General features: G+C 41.2%; 1 protein-coding gene across 1 annotated transcript in view; it reads left to right on the top strand.

Moving 5' to 3' along the window:
- SAMD3 (sterile alpha motif domain containing 3) overlaps positions 1-11,486 on the top strand; it is a 220,196-nt gene extending 208,710 nt beyond the window's left edge. The window contains exons 11-15 of the mRNA XM_032158959.2: positions 334-534; positions 9,177-9,348; positions 9,936-10,018; positions 10,561-10,931; positions 11,309-11,486. Coding sequence (XP_032014850.1) covers positions 334-534; positions 9,177-9,348; positions 9,936-10,018; positions 10,561-10,845 — 741 coding nt within the window. The 3' untranslated portion in view covers positions 10,846-10,931; positions 11,309-11,486. The remainder of the gene's footprint in view (positions 1-333; positions 535-9,176; positions 9,349-9,935; positions 10,019-10,560; positions 10,932-11,308) is intronic.
- Positions 11,487-12,271: the final 785 nt, after the last annotated feature.

The raw sequence follows: 12,271 nt of genomic DNA, 5'->3' as shown, positions 1-12,271 counted from the left end.
CATTTTATCTTCTAAAATTTAAATGCATAGATATGAGCAACATTTGATTCAGTGGGAAGCTTCTGGATAATCTGTCTCTATATAAAAGGGTGACGTAGGAATTAAAGTAACTCTTTTAGATCTTTCAAGAGAATAGATTATAATTCCATGATAAGTAATTAACTAATTTGTTGTCATTAAAGAATGTCCATTTATTAGTTATGCTCAATGTCAAGTGTAACCAGGCATGGTGATACTCACCTTAGGAATGAGCTAAGAGTGTGCAATAACAGCCTGAAATTCAAGTTTTCATAGAAACATGGAATCCATTGATACGTTGAAAATGTTTTGCAGGAAGAAGCTGTTTGTTCTGATTCTGAGCTAGATGAACATATTAAGTGGTTCCAGCAAGAATACGTGAAAACAGAAAAGGACTGGAGAGAAATTGACAAGAGAATGAGCCAAACTTTGGAAATAAGAAGAAAGATGATTGGCAGCCGAACACCTCTGAAGGACATTCTTAAACTATTTCCTTTCTTGAAGTGCCCTTATCAGGTATCTTTATTCACTATATATATATACACACACACACACACACACACACACACATAACACATATATTTTAATATTATATTATATATATATATATTTTTTTTTAGACAGAGTCTTGCTCTGTCGCCCAGGCTGGAGTGCAATGGCCTGCGATCTCAGCTCACTGCAGCCTCTGCCTCCCAGGTTCAAGCAATTCTCCTGCCTCAGCCTCCTGAGTAGCTAGGACTACAGGTGTGTGCCACCACGCCCAACTAATTTTTGTATTTTCAGTAGAGATGGGGTTTCACCATCTTGACCAGGTTGGTCCTGAACTCCTGACCTCAGGTGATCTGCCTGCCTCAGCCTCTCAAAGTGCTGGGATTACAGTGTCCAAATGGATTTTTCCCTCTTTCCTCTTGGAGTGGTAACAGGACAGCATAGCAAGACAGTGGGGGTGAATCTCAGTGGGGTGTGAGGCCCAAAGGGCTGCAACTAGAGCCATTTGATAGGAATTTCAGGAAGCAGACCCTCCCCACCCACCCTCTTTCCTAACCCTGAAAAAGGAAAAATTTAAAAAAAAAAAAATTTCAGTAGCATATTCAGATAATAGGCACTAGCTGCCTTCAGAACTAAAGAGTTCTCTGTCATTGGACATATTATGGAGGTTGGCGGATCATCACTTAGGGATATTCTGACAATGTGAATCATTATCCCCTTTCATGCTTTTATGTAATCAAGGTAGTTTATTAAGGAACTGTTATTATGCACCCTTACTAAAAATACGTTTCCTTTATGATCCCAAATAATTTCATAAGTGTTCTTAAATATATATGAAATTTAGGGCCGGGCATGGTGGCTCACGCCTGTAATCCCAGCACTTTGGAAGGCTGAGGTGGGTGGATCGCTTGAGCCCAGGAGTTCAAGACCCGCCTCGGCAATCTGGTAAAACTCCATCTCTACTAAAAGTACAAAAATTACCCGAGCTTAGTGGTGTGTGCCTGTAGTCCCAACTATTCTGGGAGGCTAAGGCACGAGGATCACCTAAGCCCAGGGAGGTCAAGGCTGCAGTAAGCCATGACTGGGCCACTGTACTGCAGCTTGGTAACACAGTGAGACCCTGTCTCAAATTAAAAAAAAAAAAAAAAATATATATATATATATATATATATATATGAAATTTAATGGGTAAATCAATCAACTACCCTTCCATTTAGTTCACTTAGAGTGGCCATTCAAGGGTCTTTCACAATTTTAGTGTAATTTTTGGTGGTGGTATATAATGAAAGATCATCAAAGGTTTTACCCGAGAACATATTTCATGGAGAAATTCTATGTATTCAATTAACCAAATTAAACATGAAACATCTACGTATTTTTCTTCTGAACAAAGGGAAATAAGAATTGCCTGTAAGTATTATTTTAATAGTAACATAATTAGCAAATATCTGAATGCTCCTCTGTAACAGCACGTTCTCAGTGCTTTCCACGGATTAATCTACCTAATCCTCTCAGCAACCATACCGTGGCTTTCACTTGTTTCCCCTTAATCTTCAGGTTGTTAGGAGCTGTAATAGTCAGTCATCTCTGGCTGTTAGAAAAGTATGCCAAATGGACACAGCTGCAAAATACAGTTTTAAAGCAAAAGCCTGTTAAACTTACGGTCTATACACTCCTTACATGTAGGGAGCATGTGTTAATATTAACAGTTCCCAAAGTGCCTAGTAGAGCACCACGTGTGACACAGCAATGTAGTCTTGATTTTGTGAATGCTGAATGAATTAGTGGAGGCTGGTAAGGCTGTTGTGATCACTAATGTCGTAGCCTTAGGGGTCTTCATTGGAGTGCGGCCTACAAAAGCTTAGTGATGAATATAAATGGACTATGTTAAGCAGCTTTTCAAAGAACCATTGGTGACAGTAAGGTGGAGGTCTGTCATAGCTTGTGTGAGGAGCAGAGAGATTTCAGACCTGATGCTGTCCCCTGTGCTTTGTCTAGGCCTCCCGCTGTGGCATAGGTGTATCTTCTGCACCATTCCTCAAGTATTTCACCCTTTATATCCAAAATATGGAGTATGGTTTTTGTAATGACTGTACTTATTGAATAGAGTTGCCTATTGATTGTTTTATTTATTTATCTATTGATTGATTGATTGATTGATTGAGACAGAGTCTTACTTTTTTGCCCAGGCTGGAGTGCAGTGGCACAATCTTGGCTCACTGCAGCCTCTGCCTCCCAGGTTCAAGTGATTTTCCTGCCTCAGCCTCCCAAGTAGCTGGGACTACAGATGCACGCCACCATGCCTGGCTAATTTTTATATTTTTAGTAGAGATAGGGTTTCACCATGTTGGTCAGGCTGGTCTTGAACTCCTGATCTCAGGTGATCCACCTGCCTCAGCTTCCCAAAGTGCTGGGATTACAGCTGTGAGCCACCGTGCCCGACCTGATTGTTTTAGACAAAAGAACGAATCATTTTCGGCTTTTCCAGGAAGTACCTCCCTAACTCAGCCCTGTGCAGCTGGGATTTCCAATTTATAAAACCCTTGTGTGCCTCCTAAAATAAAAGCAAGTTTGACCTTGCAAATACCTAGATAACAAACGATCCCATAAGAGGACAGTTTTCCCTTTACCAAACCACCCCCACCGCCTATTGCTCCTGCCATTGTGAAAACACTGAGTGCTCAGGGAGCCGGTGGAGACAGGGTGGCAGAACAGTAGCAGCTGGGGTGGGGGGTGGTCCTGGCTGTTAACACTGACCCCCCATCACCTCCATGCTCATTAACCTCCTTTCTCAAAAAACTTTCTTTCAACTGAGCATTTAAAAATTCAGAATGTAACAATTTACTTTATTAGATTATCTAAAATATTATCAACTAGGAATGTGTTACTGGGATCTACTGGATGTTGCACAAGACAAATAGGAGGGAGTTGAGAAGGAAAATACCAAACACAAACTGAAACCCTTCCCCAAATTTTCCAAAAAATCCTTTCAGATGCCATAGTTTCTGCCTTCCTGAGAAACAATTTCAATCATCTCTTTAAGTGAAGTACATGAGAATCACCAGCTAATAAAGTCTCAAAAAATTAAAAAAATAGGCCAGGCATGGTGGCTCATGCCTGTAATCCCAGCACTTTGGGAGGCCAAGGCGGGTGGATCACCTGAGGTTGGGAGTTCGAGACAAGCCTGACCAACATGGAGAAACACCGTCTCTATTAAAAATACAAAATTAGCTGGGCGTGGTGGCACATGCCTGTAATCCCAGCTACTAGGGAGGCTGAGGCAGGAGAATCGCTTGCACCTGGGAGACGGAGGTTGCGGTGAGCCGATATTGCGCCATTGCACTCCAGCCTGGGCAACAAGAGTGAAACTCCGTGTTAAAAATAAATAAATAAATAAATTTAAAAAATAAAGAATCTGAGTTTGGTTTTGGCCCAAATGGAGTAACTGGTACTGGTCTAGTCTTCCCACTGTTAACATGGATAAAGCTGGAAAAAAAATATGTATGAGGCAACTGCACTCAGGCATTAGGTACAGGCATTGCAGGACCCTGATCCTTGGTAACAGGGAAAGACATAAGATGTGCCTCAGTTTTGTGCATGGGTTACTTTCTAGCTCACTGTACAGAATGGTGGGAGGCAAGCAGCATGCGGAGGTCTCACGGAGCTGCACGGGAAGAGATTGAAGTTGAGGAATGATGAAGCAGCTGGCCTTTGTAGGACAGGCACTGGAGGAATGCGGGCTGGGGCCGAAGTCTACACATGGATCCCCTGGGGATCCTTGGCTGAGAGCCAAGACTTCACACAATGTTGCTAATAAGAATTCAGGCCAGGTGTGGTGGCTCACGCCTGTAATCCCAACACTTTGGGAGGCTGAGGCAGGCAGATCACTTGAGGTCAGGAGTTCGAGACCAGCCTGGCCAACATGGTGAAACCCTGTCTCTACTAAAAATACAAAAATTAGCCGGGTGTGGTGGCACACACCTGTAATCCCAGCTACTCGGAGGCTGAGGTAGGAGAATGGCTTGAACCTGGAAGGCAGAGGCTACAGTGAGCCGAGATTGTGCCACTGGACTCCAACCTGGGCGATGGAGTGAGATTCTGTCTCAAAAAAAAAAAAAAAAAAAAAGAATTCTGGCCCAGTGTGTAGAGACCCTGCAGAACACCTCTGCATTCATCTGAGACTCCAGAAAACAATGCCTCATGAGTGAGAACCATGCCTAAGATTGAGCCAGGGCCTTAGCTAGGACTAAGGACAAACAACAAAACAGAATTGCCCAAAGAAATGATAAAATCAAGTCTGACAGGACCAGATGATCGACCAGTAATTTATCTGCCTATCAGAACAAAATTTAACACCCTTTAAAGGAACATAATTTAATCTAGACTCCCCACTAGTGGATCACTAGAGGTTACAGTGAGTGGCGCCATTCCCATTTCCAACTCTTGGTTCCTGGACCCATGAATTCTGGCTATGGAAGAAACTGCACTGTATGCTGGATGCTGATTCAGAGCTTATACAGCCTGGGAGAACCTTGTCCTAGCCCTGCAAGGTATTGCCACCTAGCTGGTGCTGTAACTGAGTCTTCAACAGGCCACTCCGCCAGTCTGGCAAGCCAGCTGCTTCAGGACAGGATGGTGGGGAACAGGATAAGACCGGTGAATTCCATGTATCATCACCATAGGGAATCTCAGCAGAGAAATGAAATACACGCACACACGCACACACACACACACACACGCACACACATACACATGAACCAAATTGAAATTCAGAGCTGAAAAGAACAGTTATCTGAAATGAAAACATCACCATGTGCGTAGGCTTAAAAGCATATTGGAAAATGAAAAGAAAGGAGCTGTGAATCTGCAGATAGGTTAATAGAAATTATCCAGTCTGAGTAACAGAAAGAAAAAGGATTCAGATGATTAATTTATAGGACATAATCTGGGGTTGTGAAAAGGGGGGCTTTCTTTTTGTTCCAACTTTTAGGTTCAGCAGGGGATACATCGTGCAGGTTTGTTATATAAGTAGATTGCATGGGGGTTTGGTGTACAGGTTATTTCATCATTCAGGTAGTGAGCATAATACCCGATAGGTAGATTTTCGATCCTCACCTTCCACCCACCCTCTAATCTCAAGTAGACTCCGGGGTCTATTGTTCCCTTCTTTGTGTCCATGTGTACTCAGTGGTTAGCTCCCACTTATAAGAAAGAACATGCAGTATCTGGTTTTCTATTCCTGCATTAATTTGCTTAGAACAATGGCCTCCAGCTACACCTATGTTGCTGCAAAGGGCATGATTTCATTCTTTTTATGGCTGTGTAGTATTCCATGGTGGACATGTACATTTTCTTTATCCAGTCTGCTATTCATGGGCATCTAGGTGGATTCCATGTTATTGCTATTGTGAATAGTGCTGCAATGAACGTATGTGTGCATGCGTCTTTCTTTATATTCCTTTGGGTGTATACCCAGTAATGGGATTGTTGGGTCAAATGGTAGCTCTGTTTTAAGTTCTTTGGGAAATCTCCAAACGGCTTTCCACAGTGGCTGAACTAATTTACATTCCCACTAGCAGTGTATAAGTGTTGGAGAGGGAGGTTTTTCTGTGGCTGACCATTCACAGCTGGGAGCTTGGCTACACAGATGTTTGTGCTCATAAGTAAATACATTGAGAGATAATGGGAGCCAGGTATCTCACGGTTGAAGAGAGTTAGAAGCTTGGGAAGGTGAAGGTTAGGAAAAGCCCTGTGGTATTGGTTTGGAATTGAAAGTATCAATGTGAACTCATGGTTTTGGTCTTTATGTATGGCTATTTAATATTTACGTATATAGTTATCGATGTTTCTGGATCAATGGGTGCCTTTGTTTATGTAAATTCACACATTTCCTAGATTTCTTCTGCGAGAAAGTCTAGAGCAAGAACATCAGGGCTGAAATCTTGTTGTTGTTGTTTTTTTTTTTGGTTGGGTATTTTTTTGAGAGAGTCTCACTCTTGTCCAGGCTGGAGTGTCATGATCACGGCTCACTGCAGCCTCGGCCTCCCAGGGCTCAGATGATCCTCCTGCCTCAGCCTCCGGAGTATCTGGGACTACAGGCATGTGCCACCATGCCTGGCAAATGTTTGTATTTTTTGTAGAGACGGATTTTGCCATGTTGCTCAGGCTGGTCTCAAACTCCTGGGCTCAAATGATCCTTCTGCCTTGGCCTCCCAAAGTGCTAGGATTATAGGCATGAGCCACAGTGCCTGGCCTGAAATCTAAGTTTTTAAAGGCCATTCTTCATGAAAAGGAATTAGTGTTCGTGGAGAAATAGCTCACTACAGGGTTGGGGGCAAAACAAAAATGAAAACAACAACAACAAACCAAGACAAGTCAAGACGAGTCTGAAATGCTGTGTAATGCCAGAAATGAAGGAAGTGCTTGCACACTAATAAAGATACGCCAAGAGGGCATGGCAGTCCGTTTGAAGTGGCTCCTACTGGCCAGGTCTGGGCAATTCGAGCAATTCTATAAATAATGAAAGGATCAGATTTGTAACCATTTGGGTAAAATGGGAATTGATTAACCTGTAGTGATAGAAATAAATAAGTAAATATATGTGGAAGAAAAGAAACTAGCTTAAAATAGAAAGCCAACTAATCCATGTAGAAAGAAAGGAATTAGAAAAGTCACCATTTGGCAACTATTATAGTAGTACTTGATTCAGGCAAGAATCATTAATGGATGTGGAGTCTGACGGATCAAAGTTATATAAGGAAAAAGATATTTACATAAACTCAAGGTATCTCCTCATAAAACACAACATATATTAATTTTACAGTGGAAAAACCTGGTGAATTCCATTTTTAATCAAGTAATAAAAGTTATCTCCAATACTGGGACCAGTTACCATTTTCTGCTTCCGGATACAGTGAGAAATGCTAATATTCTTGCCAGAAATGCATAAATCTTGAAATATCATAAAACTTCCAAGGAGAAATGTTCTACAAAGTAACTGGCCTCCACTTTTCAGAAACTGTCAAGGAAACTAACAAGTTGTTTCAGACTGGAGACTAGAGAGACGCGGTATCTAAACCTCATATGTGATCCTGGATTAGATCCTGGACCTGTTAAGAATATGACTGGAACAACTGGCAAATTTGAATGGAATGTGTAGTAGATTTTCCTGAATTTGAGTGCCCTTGTACTTAGGAAATACACAATAGGGTATTAAGGAATAATGGGGCATTATGTCTACAGCTCATTTTCAACTGGATCAGAAATTGGGGGAAGTTGCACAGAGGGCACTTCTAAGTTCTATTTACTATTTCTGCAACTTTAATGTAAACTTGAAATTATTTCAAAACACAAAAAGTTAGAAAAGAAATTCTTAGGCTATGAGCCCAGAACAGTGGAGTATTCACCTTCTTCATCCTTCACTTCACATCTTCCTGCTGAGAAAATGGTTTTCTAAGGGTATTAATCTAGATTAGTGGTCCACTGTGGGTTGCCTGGTAACAAAGCCATTATGCCTTATGCATTCCAGCTTTCTGACAACTTAACTTTGAGACCTAATCGCTAGGCAATTTATGATCTACCAAAACATTCAAGGAACAATGAGGCCCAGTGGGGTAGTATGTGATTGTTCTTTATAGTTTTAGGAAAAGCAATGACTAAATTAATTCATAGGAGTGTGGGTGGCTAATAATCTGATAATGCCACTCTGTCAAAAACAAGAGGGGGAGTGGTGGTGGAATCCTCTGAGGGGGAAGGATTCAGGCAGTGGTAGGATGGGGTAGTTTGAGGAAAGGGACTTCCATAAAGTAAACTGGTTTTGCTTTGATCTTGTAGTCAAATCTGCACATACATTGTTTCTTTTACTTTCTTTTCTTTTGAGACAGGGTCTCACTACGTTGCCCAGGCTGAAGTGCAGTGGCACAGTCTCGGTTCACTGCAGTCTCGATCTCCCCGGGCTCAGGCAGTCTTCCCACCTCAGCCTCCTGAGTAGCTGAGACTATACACGTATGTCACCATGCCCAGCTAATTTTTGTGTGTTTTGTAGAGACAGGGTTTTTCTGTGTTGCCCAGGCTGGTCTCTCTCAAACTCCTGGGCTCAAGTGATCCTCCTGCCCTGGCCTCCCAAAATGCTGGGATTATAATCATGAGCCACCGTGCCCAGCCATATATTGTTTTTCACTGTTTACTTCTGTCTACTCTTACAGTGTTTCTAAAGCATTCTCCTTTCCCTAAATTTAGGATACTATGGTTAAGTATTTTTCAGGGGTTGCTTCCTAAGCAGTTTTGTTCTTTGCTGCTTGTTGAACAAGACGTAACAATGTAGTCACCCAAAGAAATGTCAGATCTTAGAATCTTAGCTGGGTAACCCAAATAGCCTACATATGCATCTACCCTTTGAATCCTCATTTAGTTGAGTCTGCATCCAAAGTTTTAATTCTGTAGGTTTAGAAATTTGCCATGCCCATTATTTATCATTTCAAATTCGTTTCAGGCTTTCATTCTTTTCTCCTCCCTCATCCTAAGGCTTTAATTCTCCACTAAAACTTCTAAAATATTGAGTACTTAGTGTAAACCAGCATTCAAAGCTTAATTCTAAAGGTTTTATGTCTCTACATTCTATATATTAGCTTTTCTTGTGATCTGATGTATCTACTTTCTTCTTTTGTCAGATGTTCAGAGAATTCCAACTTCTTACAAGGACAGATATTTATAAGAAAACAAGGCACATTTTGGAATCCTATTCAGAAAATATACTGACTTCTTTTTCAGTGGTGGACAATCCAATCCATATTATGTTGCAAGAAAAAATGAAACATTACACAGATGAAGACATGTTGAAATGTTAGTAAACCTTGTGGAGTGGTGTGATTTCGTCTGTTATCTGTCAGAATATCTAGAAAAGTTATGCTTTGGTAGTCAGTAAAATTTAGTAATTTACATTTATTGAGTTTAAAAAATATATTTAAAAATTATTAAAAATTTACATTACTAAAATATATTTAATAATAATTTTCAATATTTAAGTAATAAGTGAAACAACTGGTGGGGAAAAAAAGAATTTTTCCAATTGGGGAGGAGGGGAGGTATAGATTTTAGAAGTATACTGGATATTGTAAAATTATATTTAGGGAACTAGTAACCTGTTAATTTTACAATACAAATCACAAGAGGCAGCACAAAATCTTCCTGGCCGATGGACAGACAGTACAGAACTCTTGTCTTCTCCTGGCAGTGCTCTGGAGGGCAGATACGAGGTTTTGAATGTTTTAATAGAAGAGGGTATGGTTTAAAAAGGTGTGAAACACTGATCTAAGAAGGCTAGTTTGTTTTCTGTCCAAGGTAACAAAAAATCCAGATGTTTCAATACTAAGCTTACAATTGCTAAAAGCTTACTTTTACTTCAAATGTTAACATATTTGCTTTGACAGACATGAAGATGACAGCCACATGTTTACTCCTCCCAGATGTTTTTGGGGATGATCCCAGCCTTTTTGTCATCATGAATGAACAGGTGTGTAGTATGTGAATGGCCACTGGTTTGACATTTTACATCTTCATGCGATTATTTATATATGTAATTTATTTATTTATATTTTAGAGACGGAGTCTCACTTTTTGCCCAGGCTGGAGTGCAATGGTGTGTGATCTTGGCTCACTGCAGCCTCCATCTCCTGGTTCAAGCGATTCTCGTGCCTCAGCCTCCCAAGTAGCTGGGATTATAGGCATGCACCACCACGCCCAGCTAATTTTTGTATTTTAGTAGAGACAGGGCTTTACGGTGTTGGTCAGGCTGGTCTGGAACTCCTGACCTCAGATGATCCACCTGCCTTGGCCTCCCAAAGTGCTGGGATTACAGGCATGAGCTACTGAGCCCAACAGCAATAACTTACTTAAAAGCAAAGTTGGTGGTCTATTTTGAAGTATGTTTGTCATATTTACAAATATGCTGCATTGCAGCAAACCGATTTATTGTAACACCATGATTAAGTTCAGGTCTGTTTTATTATTTAGCTATTTTACGTATCATGGTAATGACTCCACTCTTTTTTTCAGGTGCAAGTGTCCACACCTGTGTTGGAAGTTAAAAACCCTTTCGACATGGAGGTCTGCGAATTTTCTTTATATTTAGAAAGGGAGAGGCTCACGAAGGTGGACGACTGTGTTACAGCCTTGGCTGCGCTAGTAGCTGCCTTTCATGTATTTGGGATTGAGTGTCCAAGAAGACTGTCCCAAACCTTCAACTTCCTAGAAACGTTGATTTTTGATATGCACAGTCCTTATTTTCCTTCTTTGAAAGAAAAGGAAAACGAAGTAGGATTTCAGCACCCAGTCACTTAATAGCATGCCAAATATTGTATCGGAATTTACCTCTGGGAAAGCTGAAGCTTCACAAGAAATTGTTTTGATTTAGAGTTGTGGCAGAGGTAGGTATGAGAAAATCATCTTGTATTATAGATGCCAATGAATTTCAATGCTTTCTATCTTTACACTTAGATATTAAGTTCTTTGTGAAATTCTGTAATAAAATTCTGCTTCATTAAAGAGCTGTCGATTTGAGTTTTTAGAAATTCCACAGTTGAAGTTATATTTTCAGAGGTGCCTCAGTTTTTTGGAAATACACTGTACTCAAATCCTTCTGGTTAGAGAATGGCCTTGGACTGAATTCAGCGTGCCCACTTAATGCCCAGGAGCTGCACATTTGTGGCCTGTGGGCTGTCTCTTTGGTCTGAACATCACTTGGGAACATTTTGAACTTGCACTGAACATTTCAAGAAGGGACACATACTCTTCTCTTCCTCAGGGGATCTGCCTTGCCCCAGGAGATCTGGTTGTCGTTAATCGCTTTTTGAGACAAAGGGCTGTGGCATTTTTGAGGTCTCCTCATTGCTAGCTGATCTTGCTGGGACAGGTCCTGATGTCTGTGACCTGTGTTCATCTGCTACTGCTTCTCGCCTTGGAGACACAGTGACTCATCCTGCACGCCCAACTGGCTACTGCCCAGAGTCCAGTTCTATCTGTTCTGCTCTTAACAATGGCTGCGTAAGTACTTTTTGGGTCTAACGACTCAGTGCACTCTCCCTCTTTCCAACTATTTCACAAGGTAAAAACTATAGTTTAAGGTACCCCTTGATGTTATTATCAAAATATCAACAGTACTTATTAGCTTTGAAAGATAGACCAGGGCCTTTTGGGAACAGAAAAGGGATTTAAGTGTGTTAAAATACCTACACAGCATAATGGGATGAACATTTCCTGGGTTACATGATCAAATTAATTTTTTTTAAGTTTAAGAAAGGTTCGTGTGGGCCGGGCACGGTGGCTCACACCTGTAATCCTGGCACTTTGGGAGGCCAAGATGCGCAGATCACCTGAGGTCAGGAGTTCGAGACCAGCCTGGCTAATACTGTGAAACCCTCTCTCTACTAAAAAAAAAACAAAAATTAGTCGGGTGTGGTAGCACATGCCTTGTAGTCCCAGCTACTTGGGAGGTTGAGGCAGGAGAATTGCTTGAACCTGGGAGGCGGAGGTTGCAGTGAGCCAAGATCGTGCGATTGCACTCCAGCCTGGGCAACAGAGTGAGACTGTGTCTCAACAAACAAACAAAAACAAAAGAAAGGTTCATGCAAACTATTGAAGAAATAGTTTTACACTACCCATCTCTGGAAATAACTGCAAAATATTTATTCTATCACTGAAATGACAACAGCCTGCTAGATACCTTTCTCTCTATAAGGACTGTTCGTTAAAACGCTAAAGCCAGTGA

The sequence above is a fragment of the Hylobates moloch genome, unplaced genomic scaffold (genome assembly GCF_009828535.3).
Source record: "Hylobates moloch isolate HMO894 unplaced genomic scaffold, HMol_V3 SCAFFOLD_2, whole genome shotgun sequence".
In the NCBI taxonomy this organism is placed as follows: domain Eukaryota; kingdom Metazoa; phylum Chordata; class Mammalia; order Primates; family Hylobatidae; genus Hylobates; species Hylobates moloch.
The sequence above is the reverse complement of the archived record's forward strand: the minus strand, read 5'-3'. Positions and strand labels throughout refer to the sequence as shown.